The following is a 27,953-nucleotide window of genomic DNA, read 5'->3' on the forward strand; positions in this document are numbered from 1 at the left end:
AGCCACTCACTGTGGGGGTGATCTTTAGCTGGCCCTTTACATCCAAGAGACAAGAGCGGGGATTTGAACTCACAGACTCTGGACTCGCAGGCAGGCTCCTGTGCAGCTGTGGGCAAGCTGCATAGTCCCAAGGAGCCCAGTTGCCCCCCAGCTCGCATCTAGGACACGGAAGGGGCAGGCTTGTGCAGCCGTGGCAAGCTGAGCAGGCCCTAGCCAGCGGGGGAGGACTAGCCTCAGGGGGAGGCAATGGTAAACCCCCTCTGAATACCACTTACCATGAAAACCCAGGTAGCCATAAGTTGGGATTGACTTGAAGGCAGTCCAATTAAACTAGTACGCCAGTATGAACACCCATAACCTAAGCTTGTTTCTATCAAGCAGATGGACGCAGTGGACGGGGGGCGTCTTTCGAGTAATTAAATAATCCTTTCCAGGGCCAGATTTAAACTTGTTGTGGCCCTAAGCTATATCTCAAGCGAGGCCCTTTCCTCTTCAACAAGTATGTGCATTAGTTATAGGGTTGGCGCGGTCGATGCCAACACCTGGGCTGTTTTCTGCAAGAATCCAAAAGGCCGCATGTGTAGGACGTTCTATAGAATAGTTTACTGTTTATTGTTGTCAGCAAGCTGCAACAATGATATTCAATGCCTACCAAAAATTATCTTCATTTTGTGTGATGTTTATGGTTTCCAGTGGCAACATTGTAAACGTTTTTTCTTTCTTTCTAACGCGAGGCCCCTTGTAAAGCAAGGCCCTAAGCGGTAGCTTGCTTAGCTTGTACGTAAATCCGGCCCTGATCCCCTCCTTCTTCCAACCAAACCCCTTCTTCGCCCTCCCTGAGCCTGGCTACTCGCAGCACAGACAACATCCGCCTCCCCACTTCCCCCTGGGCTTCTTTGCTTTCGCTTTTGGAACCGACGCAGCTGCGAAGCGAGGGATATGGCGTTCGCTTCGAGGAGGGGCGCAGCAGAGACGGCGGGGATGAGAACTGAAGAGAGGACGCCCACTTCCAGGTAATCTGGGACTGAGGCTGGGAGCGGTGCCTTCAAAGGAGAAAGGCAGAATGAGAAACAGAGATGCGAGACCGGAAGGAGCTGACTAGATACGGGGATTTTTGTGAGAAACGGTGTGTGTGTGTGTGCGCGCGCCTTGCGGATGCTTCTATCCTCTGCACAGCCGGAATAGGAGCTTTTCCTTGCGGCGATCTCTGAGGCCTCAGTCTGTGTAGGCTCAGCCGACTATCGCCGGGATCAGACATTCCTCCTTTGCCACCAGTTTGCAGGATGGCATGGAAGGGAAAGGAAGGGAAGGGAAAGGAAGGATGGCTGGGACGGGCTGATCGCCGACAATCAGTTCTCTAGTGCCGCCTCGCGAGAGAAAGCAGGCGCCAAATTTGGGGCGTCCCAGATTTGGACGTGGCTTGAACGAAAAAGTCATTCAGGAGACCTGTTTCTGAAGGCCGACAGGGTCATAGCCCGTGAAATAAATGACTAAACGGGCAGAGCTCCTGATTTAAAGTGGCCCGCGTCAGTTTATGTCGTAACGCTGATGAGCCATGAGGCTGATTATTTATTGCTATTAATTTTGTTTAAAGCGGTTTTAGATTATTTTTATCTTGTATTTTATATTGCATATTCCGATTTGTGAGCTGCCGTGTGTTCCTATGTTGGAGGAAAGGCAGGATATAAAAGCTATGTAATATAAATAAAGTAAGTAAGTATTCTTCCTTAGGGTCGCAGAAGATTCTTTGTTATTTTTAGAACCATTGATTTCGGCGGGCTTGAGTGAGCTGCACTTGCATGGGTTTGGGCTACAAGAGTGCCAGTGAGTGTATAGCTCTTATTGCTAGGAAGAAGTCACAATCCGGCTGGTAATACATTTGGCATTGGAAGAAAAGGTCTCTTTGTCACAAAGTGTGTATTCGTTTCGGGACGGTGTAAAAGCCGGAACAGGCCGGAACGGGCCCTTTATAAAAGAAATTGATGCCAAAAACACTGGGATGTGTTAGAGACACTTGAGAACAACATTTAGGAACAAAAACCATTCCGATAGCATTTTTGATTAACCCTTTAACAACCAAAATGCCAGACCTCCCAAATTCACCAGTCCCACATGACTACATGGGATGCATGCAATAAGACACAAAACATCCACGAAAACCAAATTCCAATACGCGTTCCGGGCTATAATACGCTTTTACGTAAAACAGCCAAGAACGGTGACTTCCCAATGAGCCAGACCTACCAAATTCACCAGCCAGACATGTTGCTGCCTCTGCTTTTGTTGGGAAATGGGAGATAACACAGGATGACCCAGGAACCTCTGGGGTGATCAGCAATACCCTTTCTTGCTGTTTGTAGGTCCACTAAGCAGCACTATTGGTGCTGCTACCAGGTTGCGAATGGCTGGTGAATTGGGGAGAGAGAGAAAGAGAGATTGGAGGGGCAAGTCGGCTGGCTTTTACTCATGGCTTTTCTGCTGTAGGTAATGAGAGAAGACACTACTTACTGCCACTGAGCCGCCTCCACAGCATAAATATAACATACCTGGACTGCTGCCTTTTTGGTCTGAAGAAAGAAGGGATCACCCTGTCTCTGCAGAGACCAGCAGATCTTATAGTGCCCCTAGTGGGAAGAAGCTATTCTCTAGCACCAAAAGCTATCTGTAGTTGCATGCAATACTAGTATAGCTTACTACAAAAACCTTGCTAGGAAAGAAAAACAACAATGTACTATATTGTTTTCACACACATACTTCATTAATCATTACTAGAGCTGCCAACTAAGTAATAATATTTATTGGAGCAATTTGTTTTGCAGTTAAATTTGCATACTATCAACATTTCATTCAGGATGTTTTGTGTAGATGACTGTATAATTTATAAATAAACACTACTGCTCGTTGGAATGAAAGGTCATCTTCAATATATATTACAGTAACATAAGAGATTCAAAGTATTCACAAAAATACAGAAGTGTGCCCTTAACTTTCAGAAGTACCAATTTAAATTTGACATCAAATGAAATTTGTCTCTGTTGTTAAATTAACTGAAGTTATGTTTGGCTATATACCATTGAAAACAATTGGAGCGCATAACACAAACCTTTGCTTGTGTGTACACAAGTGAAAGTGGTTGCTGTGTGAGGTTGTGGCCCAGAGCATTGACTCATACAGTTTTGCATGACTGGTGCATTTGATTGACTTGGCTGGTTCAGATGTTGTTCTGGGCTCTGTTCAGAAAAATGTATTATTGCATGGAACGTGGTTTTCGTGGACGTTTTGTGTCTTATTGCATGAATCCCATGTAGTCATGTGGGACTGGTGAATTTGGGAGGACTGGCTCACTGGGAAGTCGCCGTTCTGGGCTGTTTTATGTAAAAGCATATTACAGCCCGGAACGGGTATCGGAACGTGGTTTTTGTGGAAGTTTTGTGTCTTATTGCATGCATCCCATGTAGTCATGTGGGAGTGGTGAATTTGGGAGGTCTGGCTCACTGGGAAGTCGCCGTTCCGGGCTGTTTTATTCCATTCCGGAGGGCATTTTGGTTGTTAAAGGGTTAATCAAAAATGCTATCGGAATGGTTTTTGTTCCTAAATGTTGTTCTCAAGTTAACACATCCCAGTGTTTTTGGCATCAATTTCTTTTATAAAGGGCCCGTTCCTGCCTGTTCCGTTCCGTTCCGGCTTTTACAACGTCCTGTTAGTTTCCAGGTCTTTTTGGCTCTGCTAGCAATCCAAAGGAAGAAAAAAAAGAGACAAAAACTGAAAATAGTAATGAAGAATGGATCTTTATCCAAAAACAATAGTGCCTAAAGACCAATTGATTGATGTTAGTCTTCTTCAGGGGCATAACGTTAAGGTTCTCCTGACAACAGCAGTCCTGGTCAGGTATTTGACTGAATGTATGTGGGCTGAAAGCAGGGAAGGAACAGGGAACACAATCCCTGCCCCAAATATCCCTGCCCCAAATATCCCTGCATGTTCAGCAGAAGCTGCTTAGAATTCTCTTGGGGTACTGTGCTTTGTCAGGGTTCCTGACTGCAAAGAGGATTCTAAGCATATTGACTCAGACATGCTTAGAATCCCCCTTCAGACTTCCGTTCTCAGCTTGGAAAGATTGGAAATGCAACAGATGTGAGCAGGGTTTTGGAGTTGGAGCATGCATGTGCCTGGCACTCTCCCATCTTTAAGCCCACTTGTATTTGTCCCAAATACCTGAAAATGTCTGCCTCTTCTTTATGCTTTCTTTCCCCCCATCACTGCTAGTTTTACAGCCACAGGATTTTTAATGCGTTTCCAGCTAAGCTAAAGACTGGGAATGACCCTCTTTCCTCTGAACGTGGTGCTGCTTTCCTTGCTTTGGACCTCCACCACTAACAGGAAAATATCAATGAATGTTGTGTGAATTTTATGTTAGCAATGTAGACCCCCAGTCCTCAGGCCTAATTAGTGTAGCAGGGGTCCTCATTAGGCCTATGAGGCCATTTTTCTCAACTCATACCCACCTGCCCAAACCTAACTAAGATCAGATATGCCATTAAGTGCAGTGCAGATAAAGATGCAGCTGCAAAGAAACAATCAAGATATTTAAAGTGCACTCTAGGTTGTTCCTTGGGAAGTGAGGGTCGCAATTGGCATCTTGCCCTCTTGGCTTGAATTTTTCCTTTGCAGATTGGCTTGAATCATGGTAATGTCAGGTGATTGCCAGGTGGATGTTGGTGAGATCCAGTTCCTCATCCCTGCTTAATGTAAATAAACAAACATGGCTGCTACCATCACGTCTAATTTAATCCTAAAAGTCATCACAGAGTATTTTGAAAACACAGCACAGCTTTCTTCAGTCAATTTCTGTCTTCCTTTTTTCTTAAAGGGCTATTGGCCTACCATGTGAAAGGAAAATGTACAGTGCAATTCTGAACATGTTTACCCAAAAGTGAGACCCTGTGGTTTCAGTGCTGCTCGCTTCCTGTTATGTTTCTTTTTGTGGGAAATTGTTACTGAATTGTTCTTATCTTTAGGTGCCCAAGCTAAGATGCTTCACCATGCCTGCTTAAGCACAAACTGGGGTGTTTTCCTATATTTAACCTTTACCCTTATGACAAACACCTGTTCTAGAAGTATTTAAAGGTAAGCTTGGTGTTCAGTTGATTTTATGTTTCCTTAGATGTATTCCCAAATAGGGTGGCTAGATACAAATAAAGAACAGGACTCCTAAATCCTGTAGAAGAAGGAATATCAGGAAATGTAGTTTATTATGTTCAAATTCCCCTCTTCTGCTCTTAAAGGGAGTCACCATCTTATCAGATTTATAAAGACAATGGGGTTCTGGCTGACTTAGAGAGCATAGGTGTTGTCAGGGTGCATCCACAAATGACATTTAAAATTTGATGCTCACATAGTCCAGGACACTCAGGTTATTAGAAAGTCTGAGAATGAGACACCTGCATGTCAGATAGTCCAACTGCACAGCGAAGAGGCTCCCTCACCATAGCAGGTAGCATTCCAGAAGAGAGCAAGGCAAGTCATGTGACAGGATACAGCAGTGTGGTAGATTCCCCTTCACAGACTTGGATTAGTCTCGGATTAGAGATTTACAGTGACAGGGAGGGCACTTGGAACCAGGGCTAGCAACATGTATGAAATAATGGAGGAGCGTGGGAGTTTGCCTTTCTCACATCTTCACAATCACCAGGAGTGTGTGCGTGTGTGCGAGGATTTGCAATGCCAGTTACCTATGCTTACAGGTAGCAGTGGGGGATATTCTGCTTCCAATATTGGCTGATTCACATCTCGTGAGTAGCAGTGCTCGTTTCAAAGAAGTTTGACCTTTATTTTTGTTCAGGCTGGTTTGAATTAGCCCGTAGAAAGGGCTTTTCATATACACAGATTGCACCATAATTCCCCTGGAGTCTTACCAAAATTCTAGCCTGAGCTCACGTTGTTTTAGTTTGAGAGCCAGTGTATTTTGACAGAACAATTTTGTTTGGTATGGTTGCAGGTGCGGGAGTATTTATGGTGTACACTAACAGTCTTAAGGAAAGCCCTCCTGGATCAGGTCAAAGGCCCATTGAATGCCGCATCCTGTTCTCACAGTGACCAACCAGATGCCTCTGGGAAACGCGAAAGCAGGACCTGAGTGCATTGCAACACGACTCTTCCCATTTGTGAGTCCCAGCAACAGGTATAATACTTCTAGCACTCCAAGCCTGACTGTTTCTTTACCTTCTCAGAAGACACATTACAGAGGTTACATTGTGTTCTAATTTGGCATCACTGTTTTTCTCTGAGAATGGTTTCATTTGGTATCATTGCAGATGCAGCAGTAACATCAGCACTTATCCACCAGTAGGGACCACCCAGTAGGATGTGATTTTAAACTATGATGGCACTTTTCAGGGGACCACTGCCTTTCTACAAACTTGGTGAGTTAAAATAACTTAATCGATTGGATCCCTGTCACTGCCTTTTACTTCTTGTCCCAGCTACCCTTGAAAGGTCTTTTTCTTTGCCAGATCAATTTGATTTTCAACTGCTGCTATTTTCCAACAACAAGCTGCTCCACTAAAGCCAGGAATGGCTGGCAGGGATGTGCACTGCTTTGGACCTGGCCTGCTGGCAGCATCCTTGCTACCACTGGGTACTGGGGTGGAAGAGGGTGGTGGCAAGGCTGGGGCAGTGGGAGCACACCAGTGGAGACAATCTGATGCTCCTGCTGGAGTCCTTGCCCTGCCCTTGCTGCCACTCTGCACCAGCTCTACACCGTCCTGGTATGTGGTATTGATGCTGTTGTTGGGAGGCCAAGTCCACTGCCACGGATCTCTCTGCCAGCCCCTCTTGGTTGAAGCTGAATGTTAATAAATGAAAATCGTGTACAGGGATGTGCATTCATTTTCACAGTTGCAATCGTAGCTGACTGTGTCAGTGGCGTGGACTGCTGTTGCTTTTCAAAAAATTTAGTAAAAAAAAGTATTGATTGATTTAAAGTGGTTATATCCTGCCTATCTATCTTTCAGAATCTACAAGATGCATGTGATCTGGCTTTTGAGATAAGCAATTTCTGCAAAGTTTCCTGTTACCATTCATAATTCTAATCTGTACTCTTGAGCGTGTATGGGACTTTGACTGTCATGTCTGAGAGCAGAATTACAAGTGTGTGTGTGTGTGTGTGTGAGAGAGAGAGAGAGAGAGAGAGAGAAAGGAGACATTATTATTACATTACAAAGGATACATTACTTTTCCATCCTCCCCCTTGAAGTCCCCTGATCCTCAACCTGAAAAGCCTCTCTAGAGGCTCAGGGGGACTTACCAGACATTGAGGTCTTTGTCGTCTCAGCCTGTAGTGATTTCTGAGTGATTTCCCACTCCCACTCCAGCCCCAGACAACCCAGTTCACAATGTGTAGTAGGTTCCCCAAAGTCTCTGGAGGGGCATTCGGTGCGGTGGTACATGGGGCTGCAGCTGGGAGATGGGGAAAGGAAGATCCATTGCGTGAGCTTCCTTCTGCTCACACAACATTGGATACAAACCTATGATGGGAGTGTGCAATTGTGGAAAATAATATTTAGAATAAGCTTAGAAAGGGAAAGTATATCAATGAACATGTTGTCTGTGCAAGTCAATGCGTGGTCACACCACACACATCTGTTGTAGATATTGTATGAACTCTTTGAGAGAATTGTACTTGTGACAGGGCTGTGGAGTTGGAGTCGTGGAGTCGGAGTCGGAAGCAATTTTGGGTGGAGTCGGAGTTGGTAGAAATGTATCGACTCCGACTCCGGCTTCAAAATAAATTTTGATTGACAGATTTTTTAAAATATAAATTCAAAATGTCAAAGAAGCTTCCCGTGAAGTCAGCTGTAGTTGAACATTTCACCATAACTCAAGATGGAAAACATTTTGTGTGTCAGTGTATGACACAGGACCCAGGTGAAGACAAATGCTGCGATGCCAAGATCAGCGCATATTCAGGCAGCGATAAAAATGCTCCTACGAGAGCTTCCAATTTAAAAAGATATTTAGAGCACTTTCCAGGGCTGTAGAGTTGGAAGCAATTTTGGGTGGAGTTGGAGTCGGACAGTAGAAAAATAGAGGAGTCAGAGTTGAAGGTTTGGCGTACTGACTCCACAGCCCTGACTTGTGATTTCCTAATGCACCAGACAGCAAGCCAGAGAAACAGAAACTCTTAGAATAACCTCAGAATTCATTAAAAATATTATTAGCTGTTTCCCATTGTAACAGAAAAGAGCTTTTGTCTGTATACCTAAATGTGTGTACAGAACAGGAAGCTATATTTATTGTTTGAAGGCCTACATTTTAATTTGCAGATCCTTGTCTCCTAAGCTTTGCATGTGTCCCTTTTTGATCTTAACTGTATCTGCATCCTACTTGTTTCTGCTCTTGCTTTCTGTAGGATACGGTTTTATACTATGATGGCCCTTTTCATGGGATTACTGCATTTCTACAAACTTGATGAATTAAGTCTAGGAAGAATTTAATAGTTTGGGCCCCTATCATTCCCTTTTCTTCTTGTCTCGGCTACCCTTGTGGGATTTTTTTTCTTTGCCAAATGAATTTGATTATAACCTCCTACCATGTATTTAATCACAAACTCCTCTGGTTGGAGAGAAGACAGATTTTTTAAAGAAATGAAATTAGGTTGTGACTGCTGGAGTCTCTCAACAATGTACTTGCCCAGCTGCTAAAAGAAATGGAATCTGGCAGCCAAGGCTAAGCATTTTAAAATCCAATTTCCTTCAATGGGAGACAAGTAAGGAATGGAATGTGCAGCCACATCGTGTGTATGATTACCCAGAAGGAAGTTTCACTAAATGTGTGGTTCTTGCTTCCTGGTAAGTGTGCTAAGGACTGCAACCTTAAGAGTGCTTAAAAGGAAAACACTTGTTGCATAACATAAATGTGTCAAAAGCCCTATAACACTCTAGCTCCTGTTTCTGAAAGTTTTTTTAGTCATTCTTTGCCGGTTTTTGGACTTTCCCTTGTTTAAATGAAATAACAGAGATTTTATTGTAGTATGAGTTATGTTAGGTAGAAGCAGTCTCTATCAGCTGAATCAGATCCAATGACTTATCTGTCAAGTCACAATCAGTTAGGTTGCAATCCTACAGATGAGTGAGAAAACTAGTTGCCTGGACCTTCTCTCCAGAGGTGTATTTTGTGGTTTTAATGCAGCTGCTTTCAGAGCTGAACTGCCCAGCCAAACGCATATCAGTTTTCCTGTTCATCTTTGCATGTAGCTGTAGTAGAAATTTCAGTGGCACCTCTAGGTGTATGCACAGTTCTCCTCTGCACAGACACACAATATATATCGCAGCTTATGGGATTGGGCCTCAGCCTCTAAGGCACCTCAGCACTTACTGCCTCTTTTTTCTATGGACTTACATAATTAATCTTGTTGGTAAACCTGGCCATGTGTTGCAGAGAGAGCTCCATTAGCTATAAGTGATAGTGTCAAGAAAGAGAGTTCCATTTGAATAGGACTGTAGTCCTGGGGTTGTAGTCAGTGAAGCCCTGCTCAGAGTAGTCCTATTGAAATTAATGAACTTAAGTTAGTCATATTTATCAACTTTACTAGGTCTGCTCTGAGCAGGACTAGCATTTAATACCACATCTGTTCCCTGTTCCCTTAGATTTCTTAGCCAATGTTGTTCACCACAATTTTATGGTGGATGTTTCTTTTTGCAAAAAAGGAGCAAAGAGGAAGAAGGATGCGGTCAAATCAGTCTTTTAAAGTGTGCTGGGCAAAATCTTCGTTTTGTGATGATCCATGTTTCATTTCTAAAGACAGTGCTGAGAGGATCAATGTATTGTTTAAGATATATTATATATAATATACATATTATATTATATATCTTATATACAATATGTATACACACACACACACACACATATATTATATTGTTTAAGATATATACTGAAACACCTTTCCATGAGTTCCCACACTGTATGACCATCCTTGGAGTATCTCATCCCTTGTAATTCCCTCTCAACAACTTTCTCAAAGGCAACACACCAGCCTTGTTTTAAAACACTGATGAGAGACAGAGATTGTTCTTCAAATGTTTGTTCAAGTTATTGTTCCTCAGATGTTTTTAATTTATTTTTAAAGATGTTTTAAAGATTTTTTAAAAGATGTTTTGCTTTTACGATGTCTTAAAGAGGTTTTTCGTATTTTTGTTTGCCACCCTGGGCTCCTTCTGAGAGGAGAGGGGCGGGATATAAATTTAATAAATAAAATAAAATAAAAGCAAGAGCTGTAGATTTGTGCCTAAACAGAAATAGTAAAATGGGGAAGGCCAAACAGCTTTTGGGGAACAACCAGCTGGTAACATGGAGCTGATTAGAAGATAGCAGAAAGGCCAATATTTAGCAAGTCTTCTGAGCAGAGCATGTGATACAGGGGCAAGAGAAATGTCACCACCTTTTAAGGCTTCTGATTTTAAGAATAGCCAGTCAAAACACCAGATATGTATAGTGTGCACATTATTTAACAAAATGCAGTACAGGGTCTCACTCCAACCAGCTATGGAGAGTCTCATGCAGAAGCACTCTTACCTCCATTTAGATGGCATCTATCTACTCTGCTCACAGCAACTCTCAGCTTGGTCCAAAGAAGCCTAAATTTGAACCTGCATAATAAATTATGCTAATTTGCATTACATTTGCTTGATATGTTTTCTATCAATACTAGTATATATGGAAACCTGAATATTTTGAAACCATTGGAGGTGCAAAAACTAGGAAAGAGAGGAAGTGTGGATTTGAGGGCTTGGAAGAGGTGCAGTTTAGGTGAATTAGGACTAGAAGCCATGGAGGAGAACAGGGAGAAAAGAGCTTCTTCACTACCCCAGCCTGGACATGAATGGATGCTCTGCCCAAGGTTCCCTGACTTAATACCCATTTTTAACTTCTTTAAAAAATACAATCCTCTCCCACCCTGTTTGGAATGAAAGCCATAAATTTAAGATGTTGGGTTCTGTTCCACATAAAAGTACATTCCACTCAGTATACAGGCATTTATGTAAGTCTTATTGATCAAACAGTTTTTTACATTTTTCTAATATATTATTTTAATTTATAGTGTATGTCAGCGCTCTGATTTCTACTGTTTGCAGTTTACTTGGTAAGTATTTTTAAATTATAGATTTAGCTTAGAAATAATTTGTGTTGGAACTAAGTCCTATGGACACAATCCATCAGAACAGCTCCTGCAGAAGCCTCATTAAAAAGAAAAACGGCTGTTCCAGTGCAATGACTAGCATTCGTTTCAATGGTGCTTGCAAAGGAAAGTTCCTTGTAAGTGTGTCTTGCCATTCACATAACTCAAGGTGCACAGAAATGCAAATTTTCTCTCCCAGAGCAGCCCATTCTTTCTATTTGCAACATAAGCCATATGCAGACTGCTGATTGGCTGGGAACCAGAGTGAAGAGTATTCACTTTCCCTGAAGCAGTTTTTCAACATTTTTTAAAATTAATCCCCCATTTTGAAAGGCAAAGGGATGAACATTTAATGAAATACATATATATGCGGCACCTAAAAATGTAAAAAATGGGGGGGGCAGAGATAGCCTGCCTGAATTAAAGGGGGGGAGGGACAATTCAGATGACTCAGTGTTGGATTTGCGTGCCAGTATGTCTGTCAAATAGGTCCCAGGGGGTGAGATAAGGGGAGAACTTGAGGGAGAAGGAATTGCAGAAAGTCCTGATTTGTTTGTGTACACACCTTTTCTCTGTCAATATCAATATATAGATAAATCCTGTATGCCAGCATTTGTGATTTCAATAAAGGCCGTCTGAATTAAATTAGTATAACATTTGACTGCCAGCTTTGCATTATGTTTTTGGGGGAATGAAAAGAAAGATGCACAGATATTTAACGGTGTATGACTGGTAAAATCTGTACTTCCCAGTTCTTGCTAAGATTTGTAACTATTACTTCCCCCCCCCAGAAACATCTGGGTTGTCATTGGACCTGAAAATGAAGGCACAGGATTTTGAGTACATTTTAACATGGGATGCTGGAAATAATACAGGGACACCTACATGCTTCAATGTGATGTATACGGCGAAAAGGTTTCTATGTTTTTCATTAAATAGATTCACATTTTGCAAATGTTATGTTATGGTACAAGATCATTATTGGCTTAGGTACATCTACCTAAGTTCCTGTTACATGAAAAACAGGAAGAAAGTCTTTTGTAACACCTTAAAGATTGACAAATTGTATATGGTATATGCTTTTGCAGACGAGGGTCCATTTCAAACGAGGCATGAACTGTTATTCTCAGGATATACACACATACTCACAGGGGTGTTGAAGGGGGAAAGTGTATATATGGGGTCATGTGATTATGAAATGCAAGGAGTTCAGTCCATGATAAGTCAATTAAAGCTTTAATACATGCAAAACAGGTTCAATCCAACCCCCGGTGTGCAGCAGTGGGGCTTAACAGAGCAACAAACCCACCATGACATCCATAAACATAGGTTTAGGTGTAACATCAAGACCAATGTGGATAAGTTTCTGAGAAAACCTGCTGAATGTTGGGGAATTCCTACCACGGATGAAAAAAGCTCTCTGGCCATATTCTCTGTGGCAGAATTGGCTGTAATATGGGCACATTAGATGGGGTCTTTCAGGGGTAATATGCCACCTATTGAGAAGGTGAGCTTCTTTTATATTGGTTCCAATTTTTGTGGTAATAGATAAGGTGGCACAGGGATGTCCCGTAAAACTGCCAAATGTCCTCTTGGGTTTCACCAGTGCCAGCCTTCCAAGTGTAACTACAGGAGGGATTATTTTCACAAGAGATGCTAGAAGTAGCTCATCGGCAGGACAGCTGAGATCTGCAACTGGATGAAGTAACAGCATTTGCTAATAGGAAGCAAACATCTGGCTGTTGGACAATTACGGAAGTAATTGATTTGCACATGAACTAACATAAGGGAGAAGTCACATGTTGATCTTTTTAAAAGTTTCTCACAGGAGATAGTTACAATAAATTAATCATTCAATATGCTTCTCTCCACTATGAAAGTTTGAATTGTCTTGCATGGCAAGCTGCGAGTGAAACACAATCAAAGACAGCAGAGACAAGCCAGGTACAACATATTTCTTCCAGCAAGTCCAGGTAAGCAAGGTGTCTCTTAGAAACTGATGCTCATGCATATGTTATTTATTGTTATGGTTGAGATGAGTTCTTATATTATTTTATGTATTGTTGTTATTTTAATTGTATATGTTTGGTGTGCCACCCTTTGGTGGCAGGGGAGATTTATTTATTTATATATTAGTTGATTTATATCCCACCCTTCCTCCCAGCAGGAGCCCAGGTAATAAATGAGTTATAAATAAACATTATTATTATTATTATTATTATTATTATTATTATTATTATTATTATTATTATTATTATTATTATTATTATTATTATTATTGTGACATTTCCAAATGAGAGCATCCAGTGGATAATTCTTGGCCATCTGCTCTTCTATGTTATCAATTACATCTTAAGCAATGATGACTAGTTGTTGTTGTGGTGTTATGTGCCTTCAAATCAATAACTACTTATGGCGACCCTATGAATCGGTGACCTCCAAGAGCATCTGTCATGAACCACCCTGTTCAGAACTTGTAAGCTCAGGTCTGTGGCTTCGTTTATGGAATCAATCCATCTCTTGTTTGGCCTTCCTCTTTTTCTACTCCCTTCTGTTTTTCCCAGCATTATTGTCTTTTCTAGTGATTCAGGTCTTCTCATGATGTGTCCAAAGTATGATAATCTCACTTTCATCATTTTAGCTTCTAGTGATAGTTCTGGTCCAATTTGTTCTGACACCCAATTATTTGACTTTTTCGCAGTCCATGGTATGTGCAAAGCTCTGCTCCAACACCACATTTCCAATGAGTTTATTTTTCTCTTACCCGTTTTTTCACTGTCCAACTTTCACATCCATACACAGAGATCAGGAATACCATGGTCCGAATGATCCTGACTTTAGTGTTCAGTGATACATCTTTGCATTTGAGGACCTTTTCTACTTCTCTCATAGCTGCCCTCCCCAGTCCTAGCCTTCTTGACTATTGTCTCCCTTTTGGTTAATGACTGTGCCAGGGTATTGATAATCCTTGACAAGTTCAATGTCCTCATTGTCAGCTTTAAAGTTACATAAATCTTCTGTTGTCATTACTTCAGTCTTTTTGACATTCAGCTGTAGTCCTGCTTTTGTGCTTTCATCTTTTAACTTTCATCAGCATTCGTTTCAAATCATTACTGGTTTCTGCTAGTAGTATGGTATCGTCTGCATATCTTAAATTATTGATATTTCTCCCTCCAGTTTTCACACCTCCTTCATCTTGGTCCGATCCTGCTTTCTGTATGATATATTCTGTGTATAGATTAAACAAATAGGGTGATAAAATACACCCCTGTCTCACACACTTTCCGATTGGGAACTAATCGGTTCCTCCATATTCTTGTCCTTACAGTAGCCTCTTGTTCAGAGTATAGGTTTTGCATCAGGACAATCAGATGCTGTGGCACCCCCATTTCTTTTAAAGCTTTCCATACTTTTTCATGATCTACACAGTCAAAGGCTTTGCTGTAGTCTATAAAGCACAGGGTGATTTTCTTCTGAAATTCCTTGGTCCGTTCCATTATCCAACGTATGTTTGCGATATGATCTCTGGTGCCTCTTCCCTTTTTAAATCCAGCTTGGACATCTGGCATTTCTTGCTTGAAATATGGTAACAGCCTTTGTTGTACAATCTTGAGCATTCCTTTACTTGCATGGGATATTAAGGCAATAGGTCAATAATTACTGCATTCCCCTGGATCCCCTTTCTTTGGAATTGGGATGCATATGGAACACTTCCAGTCTGTGGGCCATTGTTTAGTTTTCCATATTTCTTGACAGATTTTTGTCAAAATCAGTAGCTTGTAGCAACTCTATTGGTATGCCATCTGTTCCTGGTGATTTGTTTCTTCCAAGTGTTTTAAGAACAGCTTTCTCCTCACATTCGAAAATTTCTGGTTCTTCATCATACTTTTCTCCACAAATGAATCTGTCATCCTGTCATCTCTTTTATGGAGTTCTTCAGTGTATTGTTTCCATCTTCCTTTTATTTCATCTCGGTCAGTCAGTGTGTTCTCCTGTTGATTATTCAACATCCCTACTCTTGGTTTAAATTTCCCTTTAATTTCTCTAATCTTTTGGAATAGGGCTCCTGTTCTTCCCTTTTTGTTGTCCTCTTCTGTTTCCATACAATAAAATGTAAATGTACTGCCTTCAAGTCGATTCTGACTTATGGCGACCCTATGAATAGGGTTTTCATGAGACTGAGAGGCAGTGACTGGCCCAAGGTCACCCAGTGAGCTTCATGGCTATATGCGGATTCGAACCCTGGTCTCCCAGGTTGTAGTCCACTACCACTACACCACACTGACTTTCTATTTCCATACAATAACTATTGTAATAGTTCTCTTTGTCCCTACGTACTAGTTGCTGTATTGTTGCGTTTAGGGTTCTGACTGTGTTTCTATCTCCTTTTGCTTTTGCTTTCCTTCTCTCTTTAACCATTTTAAGAGTTTCTTCAGTCATCCATTGAGGTCTTCCTCTCTTTTTAAGTAGAGGTATTGTCTTTTTGCATTCTTCCCTGATAACGTCTCTGACTTCATACCATAGTTCTTCTGGTTCTCTGTCAACTAAGTTTAAAGACTCAAATCTGTTCCTTATTTGATCTTTATATGCTTCTGAGATGTTATTTAAATTGTATTTTGGCATTATGATTGCTTTGTTGGTCTTCTTTAGCTTTACTCTGATTTTCGATATGACCAGTGCATGATCTGTACCGCAGTCTGTTCCTGGTCTTGTTTTTGCAGAAAGTATGGAACTTCTCCATCTTCTGCTACCAATTATATAATCAATTTGATTCCTAAATTGACCATTTGGTGATGTCCACGTGTACTGTCGTCTTTTTGGTTGCTCAGAAAATGTGTTTGCAAGAAACAAATGATTGGCTTCACAGAATTCAATAAGTCTTTCTCCTGCTTTCTATCTGTCTCCTAAGCCCCATGTCCCCACAATTTCTAGTTCTTCTCTGTTCCCTACTTTTGCATTCCAGTTCCCCCTGATTATCAGAACATCTTGTTTTGATGTGTGATCAATTTCTTCCTGTACTTCTGCATAAAATCTCTCCAATTCCTCTTCTTCTGCGTTTGCCGTTGGAGCGTAGACTTGGATGATGGTTATGTTGATAGGTTTCCCATTTAATCTCATTGATATCACTCGCTCAGACCTTGCATTGTAGCTCCTAATTGCTCTTGCTACGTCATTTCTCACTATTAAAGCAACCCCATTTCTTAATTTCTCATTTCCTGCATAAAATATTTTGTAGTTGCCTGATTGAAAGTGTCCCATTCACGTCCATTTTAGTTCGCTCACACCAAGTATTGTAATGTTGACGCATTCCATTTCTTGCTTGACAATTTCTAACTTTCCCTGGTTCATGCTCCTCACATTCCATGTTCCTATTGTGTGTGTCGTACAACTGGGGACTCTCCTTTCTCATCTGTGCGCATCAGCCTCTGGGCTTCCTTTTGGCTTTGACCCAGCTGTGTCATTAGTCACAGCGCTACTCGTACTTGTCCTTTGTTCTTCCCCAGTAGCTTGGTGAGTGCCTTCTGACCTGGAGGTCTCACCTTCTAGCACTATCTCGTGTTGCATTTTGGGTACTCTGTTCATAGGGTTTTCGTGGTAAGAGGTATTTGGAGGTGGTTTACCATTGCCTTCCTCTGAGTTTGGATGCATGTTAGTCTGGTGTCTCAGCTTTGACCATTCCACCTTGGGTTCCCCTGCTAGGAGTCTAGCCTCTTGGTCTAGACTCCTGACGACATTGCTCTTAGCTTCTTCAACACTCTCAACCCCCCTCACTACGTTAAGGTGTGCATCCTAGAGGGGGATCCCTGTAGGACAGCACTATAATTTTTTTTACTGCACTGGCCTATTAGATGGGGACTTATCATGAGGACTGAGATCCGGGGAGCATTCTGAGGGGACTTGAAAGTCACATAAATCCCTCTCCTCAGGTCCTCTCCTGGCACGCCCCAGAATGCCCTGTTTTCAGGGCTTTAGCTGGTTTGCCATCCCCAGTGGTCCTCCAGTGGCACCGGCAGGGTCATGATGGCACCGTGGTGCCAGGAGCCTGCCAGCTCAGCTAGGGGTCCACTGCATCCAACTCCTCCCAGCCCAGTGGAAATATGAATTGGATTGTGACCTAAATTAGGAATGGTGACAGAGAAGATGTCAACAGTTTTTTAATTCTGCTCTTGTGGGGGAAGGTGCACATGCTTTTGTGAAGCAATCAAAATCGTTACTGCTTTCTGCATTCAGCATTGACATTATACTTTTCAGACTTAGATATATAAATCCATTTTTGTATTGCTATCCGTCTCTGTAGTTTGGGTTTATATTTCCTTGTTCTTTCATCCTAACTGAGATGTCAACGATTTTTAAATTCTGTTCTAGGTTCTGTGTGTATACTTTTATTCAGCAAGACCTATCCTTCTTATTTTTGTCATTCAGCATGAAATGCAGTGGTGTTAATATTTATTTATTTAGGGTTGCATCCAGTGTTAGTCATACTCATAGCAGACCTATTCAAATTAATGGACATGACTAACTTGGGTCCATTAATTTCAGTAGTTCTATTCTGAGTAGATGTTTGTTGGATACAGCCTTTATTTACAATTGAATGTAAAATGTTGAGGGTTTGGGACAGCCCGTCATAAAACATGATGCTGTTTCTACCCACTGATTAAATCAACAACAATCACCCCAAAGGTAGTTTATGTTTCAAAAGTCTTACTAATACTTGTGCTTTGTTCACTGTTCAGGGGGAGAGAGTTTCTTAGCAGTGAAGTAGCCACTCAGAACGTCCTTCTATATATCCTTTGTGCCTGTGCTATCAAATTGTGAAGCAAACTCCTAGGAAAAGTCTAAAACCTCTTGGGAATTTTCTTCTTGACCAGACACTCTCTCTTTTCTCTGCCAGGTCTCAGCAAAATGAGGCTCCAGACTATTCAGTTCCAGAATCGAGGGAGCAGGCAATCTGTCCAACTGGTGCATGGTCCAAAACAGGCAAAAGCCGGTGTGTAGTCCAAAGCAAGCAGAGGTCATCCAAAATCCAATGCAACAATCATAAAACAACAACAACAGGAAGTAGGCACGGTGCTGATACAAGAGATGAGTTGCAGGAGCTGAGATACAAGCTCTCAGGCTAGGGCAGGAATCAGGGCGCCGACATCCTCCTCACCTTGCTGGACTACAAGACCCATCATTCCGTACCATTGGCCATGCTGCCTGGGACTGATGGGAGTTGATGCTCTACAACTTCTGGAGGGCCGCAGGTTCCCCATTCCTCAGCTAAGGTTTGATGTGGCCTGGTGCACAGAGAGTGGCCTTTGGGGTCAGCTGAAAATACTTAGGAAGTCTAGTGCTGTGGCCTGGAAGGCAAACCTGAACCACAGTCTTCAGTCTGTTGTACCTGTGGTGGAGTCAAGGTGCCAGTGGTGCAATGCCAGACAAGAGCTTGGAAAAGTTACTTTTTTGAACTACAGCTCCCATCAGCCCAATCCAGTGGCCATGCTGGTTGGGGCTGATGGGAGTTGTAGTTTAAAAAAGTAACTTTTCCAAGCTCTGTGCCAGACCAATTACACTCCCCTGTTGTCTGTGAAATAGAGATTTGGTCTTTGGAGGTGTGTGGCAATGAAGTGGGGTGGAAATGAGAAATGAGATCCTCTATGGGAACTGAGCAAGGAATAGCAGGAGGAAGGAGCTTTGAGGTTCTACGGATAGGCATGACATCTGCAACTCACTTTGGATTGGCTGGGGAAATCCTCCCCAAAACTAGAGAAATCTTCAGCCAGTCCCAGTGCTTAGAAAAGAATTGCCCTTCACTACTTTCCCACCAACCTCAAAGCCATGCTTGCCGCCTTCCCAGTTCGCAAATATGTTCTGCCCTCCCCTCCCACCTGACAGATAGACTAAAAGAGTAACAGGGCATGGTAGATTATGGTATCTGAGGTTTCTATCGGGAATTACAAATTCTCAACAACAACACCAAAAAGAGGTGAATCTTGAAAATAAATACAAAAATGAACCAAATTTTGCATTGGCATCCTTCTTGCAATATTTGATTCTTCATTCCAAGCTGAGAGGTGGGAGCAAGAAAATATCAGCTTGACTGGGACCCAACACTGAGCAATTTGCATGTGATTCTTTGGAGTTGGTGCTTTAGGTCCAGTTGGGAAATATTATTTATTGGTGTTTTCTTTCTCCATTTAAATTTCTCCAAGACCGAACATGAAGATTGTCACAGAATGTTCCAATATCACACGTTCATTCTGTAACTTGACAAAAGAATTTACACATTTCTGCAAGACATATATAATTTTAGTGGAGCTAGTCACAGAAAGTGAAGTACATCATTCAGGTTTACAGTTCCTTCCATACCAGGACAGTAAGTAATTAGTTACTTGTTCATGTTTTTTCGTGCATGTTATTCACTTGCTCTCTGTCCTACATGTATGTTAACCTCACATGCTTCAAAGTCTTCTCTGTGACCTGTCAGAATGCCCTGCCATTAGACAGCAAAGCAGCCATGTCAGGTGGCAAAATTTGGGTACCCCTGAGGAACATCAGTATAGCAATCCTAATGGGAGGCTGGGAAGGGCAACCTCCCATTAAGGAGGTGAATCTATCACTGCATGCCAGCTCTGCCCTGCCAACTCAAGTTGGCAAGACAGAAGATGGGGCCAGGTTGTCTTTTCCACTGTGTCAGCTCTGGACTGGCTCCAAAGCTGTCACTGCTCAAGCCTACCCTAAATATTCCACCTTGGAGCTTTCCACTTCTTACAATTGGCAGGAAAGCCACTGTTGGTTGCTTTCTGTCCACTGCAATGCTGCTGAGGCTTCCATCATGGTGGAGCACCAGTACCACTACCAGCAACTGAATGCCATTCTATCCCCCCCCAGCCATCAACATGTGCTCCTTCTTCAATGTATTGAAAATCTAGTCCCCAAAGGCTTCAACTCCAGTCCTACATGTGGATCCTCCTACTTCTCAAGGGACTGAGTGGCAGGTTACCATGAAGTTGTCAAAATAAAAAAAATCTTAAGATAGTATCCACTGCCCTTGTTCCGTTAGCGCAAGGATTTACACTTGTGCAGCAGAACTTTCTTCTCCACACCCCATGCTGCCTGCACCCTCCTCAAATCTGTTCAGAAGGGCTGGGAATAACCCCAGAACAGCTTTAGGGGGCATGCGGAGGGAAGAGAGTGGGGAAAGCTGTGTTGTGTAAGCAGAAATCCTTGTACTAATGGAATGAGTGCCTTGGCTCTAGATACATGCCCATGATTAGAAGTTAAGATCAGAACACAGGACTAGGTGTCATACTCAGAACTGCCTTTCAGGAGCAGAAGTGAGGATCAAACCAGAGAGAAAGTCCTGTTGCACAAGTAGAAATCCTTGTACTGATGGGACATGTTAGTTGAATATCCACTTTGGATTCCAAGTAAATTGTGCATTGGATTGCAACGTTGTTAATTTATCTTATGAACATGTAGGGCAGAGATGACTCAGATACCAATATAATTTATTCCATCTTTTATTAATTTGTCAAACAGCGTGCCTAGCAACACCTCAGTTTAATATTTCTGCTTGCCCAAATTGTGCAAATGTGACAGTGAAACTTTCACCCTCGTTACTTAAAGTATACTACGAACTTGGCTATACAGTCACAGTGGAAACATCAGATCTCAAGGAAAAGGTCAGTAACTTATTATGAAAAGGAAAATGTTAGAAAGTATCAAATGGTCTTCATTGGTAAAAAAAAAAAAAAGCTGCTATCTTTTGAGATCTAGTATATCCAAACGTCAATGGTATTGCTCCCTGATCAGTAGTCCTGTTTGTGCTCCAATGCATGCCCTGAGTTCCTCTGTGGGCAGGTTTCCCCCATTCATTTCAATGGAGGGGGCAGCTCAGCATGGCATTCATTGGCACTTAGGTGAATGTTGACATCCAGACTGACAAGGATGGCCTGTATGTATTTCAGAGTTCCTGCAGGAATTGCTGGATTGAGATGGTTATGATTAATATAGTAGGCCAGTTCCTATGCCCAGCATTTTAGTACTGGGCATACAGACAGCTCAACCAGGAGAATGTCAAAAGGCATGATGCTACACTGGCATTACTGTGCAATTGCACCATTGTTATAGTAAGAAATGACAAGCCAAATATTTAGCAAATGAACAGAAATGCTGCTGTTGCTGCAATCTATATACAGCTCTTTGGGTACTCAAAGCACTTCACCTAGCGTTTTCTCAGAAACCCTTTCAACAGCCCTGTAAGAGAGGCTAGTATCATAATCTTGTTGCAGATGGAGTGCTTGGAGAGAGACAGAGCAAGGTTGTGCACTGACATCGTGTCAAAACTGAGACTTTCCATCTCGTAGCTGAGTACATGTTACCAGCCCTCAAACCTCTGTCTGCCCCAAACAGTACATATTAAAGCAATTATCAAACAAAACTATTTTTGTTTTACAGTGTGTTGACAACATAACCAGACAAGAGAGTTTCCACACCATCATTGGAGATTTGAGTCCAAATACAAATTATTGTATTGCTGTTGATGTGAAATCAAGTGTAAATGAACAGTGCACTCCTTCGGTCCCAAAATGTATTATCATTGGCTCCAAAAATAAATCAGGTACCATGAGTTATTATTGGGGGAGGGGAGCTGGTTGGGCTCTTTTTTATTATTATTAGTTGAAAGAACTAATCATAGATTATTATATTTAGTATTTCAGGCAAAAAGGTTTCTTTTTCCTCCTTCGGCGTTTCCATAGTATAGTTGTTCTCTATGCCCATTAAAACCACAGAGCTTTGCAATATTGTTGTTGTTGTTGTTATTACATTTGTATACTGCCCCATAGCTGAAGCTCTCTGGGCGGTTTACAACAATTAAAAACATTAAATACACAAATTTAAAAACACTTTAAAAAAACCCAATTTAAAAACACATGATAGGAGGAGAAGAGGAAAGTGTTGACCTGGCGCAGAAAAGATAACAGTGTTGGCGCCAGGCGCACCTCGTCACATAACTCATTCCATAATTTGGGGGCCACCACTGAGAAGGCCCTCTCCCTTGTTGCCATCTTCCGAGCTTCCCTCAGAGTAGGCACCCAGAGGAGGGCCTTTGATCTTGAACGTAGTGTACGGGTGGGTTCGTGCTGGGAGAGGCGTTCCATCAGGTATTGTGGTCCCAAGCCGTTTAAGGCTTTATAGGTTAAAACCAGCACTTTGAATCGAGCTCTGAAACATACAGGCAGCCAATGCAAGTGGGCCATATGTGCAATAGCCCCCATGTGTATTGTTGTTTCATCAAATGTCTTTTTAATCTGCAGGTCATATTATATTCTCAATTTTGAGTGGTGTATTTCTGTCACTGATAGCTGGACTCGCTGTATGTGTCCTGTATAAAGGTGGTTTTATTTGCTTACGATGGGAATGGCCAAAAGTCTTGGTAGGTAGCCTTGGGAAATATTCTATTCCCATTTTATGAAACATTTATTGCTCAACGGTCCTAAAGGATTTTGATTGCTTCCATTTACTTCCCTGGATTCAACAGAACTTTATCACGGAGTTCAGGACAGACGAAAGAAAGTTCTTTGCACAGCACATAGTTAAACTATGGAATCTACTTCCACAAGAAGTAGTGATGTATTAAGCAAATGTATGGAGGATAATACTATCAGTGGCTACTAGGGTTGCTAGGTTCAGGGCCTGAGACTGATCCTGTATCTTTTTGAGAAGAGAAAGTCAGCCAAGTGCAGGTGTTCTTGCAACCCTGTAATGGGGAAAGCCACAAGGTGGAATTCTCCCTTCCCCCTGCACAACTTTTAAAGATACAGAAGACCTCTTGGTTGCCTGCATCCAAGAGGTCTTCTGTATCTTTAAAAGTTGTGCAGGGGGAAGGGAGAATTCCACCTTGTGGGTTTCCCCATTACAGGGTTGCAAGAACACCTGCACTTGGCTGACTTTCTCTTCTCCTAAAGATACAGGATCAGTCTCAGGCCCTGAACCTGGCAACCCTAGTGGCTACTACCTATGATGGCTATGTTCTATGTTTACAGTTGGAGGCAATATGCCTTTGAAAGCCAATTGCTGGCAATTACAATTGGGAGATGTAGGCTCAGTTTGCCATGAGCATCTTGTGTTGGTCGCTGTGAGTACAGGATGCTGGATGAGATGAGCCATTGGCCTGATCCAGCAGACATGCTCTTATGATCTGTGCGAAAACAGTCCATATTACAAGCCCTCCATTATATATCACAAGATCTACATCTGTGAATTGTTCAAACAGCCCAGAGTCTCAATCTGTTGGTCTGCATGAATGGTTTTGCTCTTGTACCAGAGCTTTTATTGATACATTTTTACCCTGACATTTAGGCTCCTGTGTTCCAAGAAGTTTGTTTGTTTTTATTATAGAGAAATACTCAGTCTTTGGTTCCCCCCCCCTTGCAGTATGAAGTGGTACAGTCCAGTTTTACCCCCTAATCTGCCATTTGTGTGAACTGTCATTCCCTTAACTGCTTAGTTATAGTGAAAGGAAAAAACAATGAAGTGGTTTCATACTCTTTGCATTTCTTACTTTCAAAGGAAACTTTGAAATGGAAACAATAAAAGGCACATAGAACTAAAGTAGGAAATGTCCAGCTGACTTATTTGAAATAAGTAAATAAAGTTACTAAATAATGTTTTTAAGACAGTACTTCAGAAAGCAATTATTTAAGCAACAGAAGATAAGAAACTGGCTCATAAGAAGCGAAGAGAAAGAGGGAGACCCCTGCTTCTTTGATGCAAAAGATTCTTTAAAAATATGTATATTATTCCAGATTTATAATTTATATTCATTTCATTTTTTACTTTCTCCATTATTAATTAAATGAATGTGTTATATTAGTATTTTTGTTTCAAGTTGCATTTTGTGTAGGAGCTGAGTAAACATGCAGGTTGCAATTCTGAAAGCAAGCATGCTTGTGGGGGGAGGGGGACCATAGCTCAGTGACAGAGCACCTGCTTTCCACACAAGATCCCAAGTTTAGTGCCTATCAATTTCAGTTATATGGGATCAAGATCGCAGGTGATGTGAAAGCTCACTCTCTGCCTGGTGTCCTGGAGAGCTGCTATTAGTGATGCAGAAATAATCTGACCAGCTTCCTATGTTTCTATCCTATTGACACGTAATTAGGACGCATAATACACAGCACCACAATATTCACATTTAGCCCTGTATGTCAGATACCTGGCCTCAAGACAATGAAATGTTGAGTTAAATAAATGAAGAAGAATTCACAGGTTTTTTTCAGTTCTGTGGTTAGTTTCAGGATTAGGGCCAAACGATTGGCATCAGATGTAACCTATTCATGTCTAGCTTTGTGTCACACAGCCATACTTTTTTAATGGTGGATCCTGCGCTTGGCATCAGAGGCCCTTCTTTGTGTGCCCCCTCCGAAGGAGGTGTGGAGAGTGGCAACATGAAAACTGGCCTTCTCAGTAGTGGCCCCTGTTTGTGGAAAACCTTCCTCAGGGAGGTATGCTTGGTGCCATCATTATCCATCTTTAGGCGCCAGGCAAAAACATATCTCCTAGGCATTTGGTTCTTAACTTTGGAAGGCTTTTGGAGGGCTTCTGTTGTGTAGCCTTCCTAAGAAGCGTTGCTCCACTGCCTATGTACTGTTTTGCTTTTAACTTTCTGTATGTTTTTAATCTTTTATTTTTATTAACTGGAAGTTGCTTTCAGTGCACTTATGTGTAGAAAAGCAACTAACAAATTTAATAAATAAAATAAAATAAATCTTTCTGTTTGTATATTTCAAACTTGTTTTTCTTTTCAGAACTTCACACCTCATTTAACCTATTCAGTCTTTGAATCAGATCTGGAAGAAGCGCTTGATGCCCAAGTCACCCAGGAAATTAAAAAACATATATGGGGATATGATGATGATGATGGTAGTGAAAGTGACCATGAAAATGATGATTTATATACTGGTCGTGTTTTTTTGGGCAAGATTTCAAAATCTTGCTCCCAAGAGGACATCGTAGAACCACTGTCCGTAGACTGCTCATCCACTACAAGCACAATAGCTGAACCTCTAGGTGCTCAAACAGAGAACCTTCCACTTTTGGGTTGCTCGTGTACTACAAGCGAAATGACTGAACCACTAGATGCTGAGGCAGAAAACCTTCAGAATGATATTAGCAAAGAAGAAAGCACAAGAAGTCAAGTATTTTATCTTTCTGAGGTAAACTCTATTAATGAACCTGAGTCGGAGCATAGCAGCTGTTTAAATGTAAACTTAAATACTGTGGTGCTAGGAATATCTGGCAAAAGTTGGGATGTTTCTGCAATTCTAAACCCTTACCAAGGGGATGCAACAGACTTGAAAGAGTCATGTGCTTCTGATGCATTTAAATCAAAACATTTCACTGATGTACTAGTTATGCAGAGCTCTGATATTCATAAACTCTCAAGTGCCTGGCAAAGTTCAAATGGGTCTGCAGAAAGCGATTCATCTGATTCAGAAACGGACTGCGTCAGCGAATACATGAGAAGATAAATCAAAGTTGAATTAATGAAGGCACAAGTTAGCATGTTATCTTTCTGTACAACTTATTCCCATGTTACTTGACTTGGTGGCATATATTGTCTAATGCTATCAATATTATACAAGCATGCATGAAAATGCAACACTGTTGTGAACTCCCATAGCATTAAGATACGGTTTGCTGTTCAGGATTTTTTGGCAAGTTGCTGACTAATCTTCCAGTATAACTGAAACTTTACCTGTCTTGAGGTCAGATATCTTAGTCAGCTGATCATCAGAGCCACTTGATCATCAGGTGTTGTTAACCATGATGAAGCACTTTGCTGGTAATTGATTCAGAACCAATCTCCTGTTCTCTGTAATTTATAGCCAGAAAATTTTGGGATCCTGAGGGTCTTAGCCCTGCATGTATACCTCAGTTTATTTGGGGAACTAGAGAGTTCAATGCCATCACAGTTACCATATCTGAACTTATACTAGGGCATGTACTTCAGTGTTCCTCATTTGCTAATCTAATTCGTACCCATGCCTGTTTTTCTTTCTATCAAGATGAAGCAATCCTCATCCTACCTTATATCATTCATAGGCTTTAAACTGGCTCTTTATGATACTTTGTATGGCAGAGACTTTGTCCATCCCCCCGCTTGCTGTGGCGATGTGGTCAGAGAGGAGGTAAAAAATACACTAGTGGGTTGGAGCTCTTTTCTGCCTGTCACCTTGGAATAGTCTTTAATCAGTTTCTCATTCCTGAGAATCTGATTGTAGCAATTATATGAAATGGGTGTTGTCATCTTCAGTAGTCCTTCAGTTGAAAACTTTTAAAAAACATTTATTTTAAGACATCTTCCTCAGCGTTCATGTAATCAAGAGGAGGATACTTAATTTTTTGTACTGTGCAAGATCTTATTTAACACAGAAGTAACAGTTGATGGTTGATAAATTCACAGGGCATTTGCTATGCCATGTTCTCAAAAACATGTTGCACCTATTCTATGCAACTTATGTTAGTTGCCATCATGGTTGTCAGGGCTCTATACATGTTTGCATATAAAATGTAGTTAGCCTCTTCACCACATGTTAATACCTAAACCTGTACAGCTGAGGCAAATTAGGTAACCCAGCTGCTCCTTTTTTGCTCCTCACTGCTGCACCAAGTGGATATATTTATTTCCTTGCTGTCTACACCACACAAGCCTGTAACATCTGGGACTTACTTATTGGGTCAGCCAACTTTCTGTACTGGGTGGTGTTATAAGACAATTAGGTGTGGGATGAATAACAAGGACTTTGAAAAAGTTAGACCAAAACAAATTTAGATTTTGCTAAAGGTATTTATAAAGCAGGTATCTAAACAGTTGTGAAGATGTTCTGGGTGGAGGTGGGGAGAGGCCTTATTTTAAATGCCTTGAACAAAAAGCCATTAGATGAAATGAAAATAACTTAGTAAAAAGCATCTGGCTAAATCTAACCTAGCTTATTTGCTTGTCCAAACCATTACATAGCAGTAAAGCAGTTTCCTGCACTTTCAGTGTTCAGCATCTTCTGTTCCTGGAATCTAGATCCACTGCAGCCCTCTGGCTTCTTTCTTTGTATTTCAGGTCTTCTAACAGCACTCTAGTTCTGTTTGCCAGGTTTACTTGTACACATTATTTTTAATGTATCCCAACATTTTGACCAATGAGGGCAATAGAGTTCTGTTTAGGTTTCTCTTTCCTATAATTTCTTGGGGTTCCCCCTCCCCCCAGAATAGTCTTTAGGTTTTATTTTCCTATCAAATGTCAAATGCCTGGGCTAAACATCTGACCCTTCTGTGATCTTCTGAGCCCTCCTCATCAGAACCAGCTAAAACCAGCCATTTTCCAATCTGAGACAGGACATAAAATGACAGAACAGTTCCATTCCTTCACAGTGGGGAAGAGGAACACACTTCCTGGCAACGTGCTGTGTGATTTCTGAACAAATATTCTGAGAACAATTGCCCACTTCCCTTGGAGCAGACCTGCTGACCAATCCTTGAAACAGCAGGTGGAAGTCCTTCCCAGGCAATGTTTGTCCACACATTTCAAATAGCTGAACGAAGGAAATATAATGCCAGATGACTCCCTTACACAGTGGAATGTCTTGCAGTTACCTTGGTATTATATGTATTTTCTCTGTTTCTTTTTTCAAACTGTAAAGAATTTTGTATGTGTTGATGCACAGAACTGTACTTTACACATGTATTACTAAATAGATATCTGAAATTACTTTGTTCGCTTGTGCTTTTTTCT

General features: G+C 41.5%; 2 protein-coding genes across 6 annotated transcripts in view; one reads left to right on the plus strand and one right to left on the minus strand.

Annotated features, from left to right (window-relative positions):
* IL10RB (interleukin 10 receptor subunit beta) overlaps window positions 1-2,582 on the minus strand; it is a 37,182-nt gene extending 34,600 nt beyond the window's left edge. Inside the window, exon 1 of one of the 3 annotated variants that reach the window (XM_061627778.1) lies at window positions 2,509-2,547. In XM_061627778.1, the coding sequence (XP_061483762.1) occupies window positions 2,509-2,533 (25 nt within the window). In that variant the 5' untranslated portion in view covers window positions 2,534-2,547. Of the gene's footprint in view, window positions 1-2,244; window positions 2,333-2,508 lie in introns of those variants that run through there. The other 2 variants (XM_061627782.1, XM_061627784.1) reach the window with 2 other exon arrangements.
* Window positions 896-27,929, plus strand: IFNAR2 (interferon alpha and beta receptor subunit 2). 3 transcript variants are annotated; one of them, XM_061627774.1, is made up of 13 exons: window positions 896-1,013; window positions 5,019-5,127; window positions 5,999-6,181; window positions 6,315-6,422; window positions 11,099-11,140; window positions 11,968-12,091; window positions 13,057-13,149; window positions 18,069-18,164; window positions 19,372-19,535; window positions 20,702-20,844; window positions 21,620-21,782; window positions 22,480-22,598; window positions 24,973-27,929. In XM_061627774.1, the coding sequence occupies exons 4-13, from the start codon at window positions 6,380-6,382 to the stop codon at window positions 25,693-25,695; spliced, it is 1,710 nt and encodes a 569-aa protein (XP_061483758.1). In that variant the 5' UTR covers window positions 896-1,013; window positions 5,019-5,127; window positions 5,999-6,181; window positions 6,315-6,379; the 3' UTR covers window positions 25,696-27,929. The 3 variants fall into 3 exon arrangements, with proteins under 3 accessions (XP_061483758.1, XP_061483759.1, XP_061483760.1); XM_061627775.1 differs by lacking the exon at window positions 896-1,013 and adding an exon at window positions 1,024-1,126; XM_061627776.1 differs by lacking the exon at window positions 896-1,013 and adding an exon at window positions 1,146-1,709.
* The last annotated feature ends 24 nt before the right edge of the window (window positions 27,930-27,953 follow it).

The sequence above is a fragment of the Rhineura floridana genome, chromosome 5, assembly GCF_030035675.1.
Source record: "Rhineura floridana isolate rRhiFlo1 chromosome 5, rRhiFlo1.hap2, whole genome shotgun sequence".
NCBI lineage: Eukaryota > Metazoa > Chordata > Lepidosauria > Squamata > Rhineuridae > Rhineura > Rhineura floridana.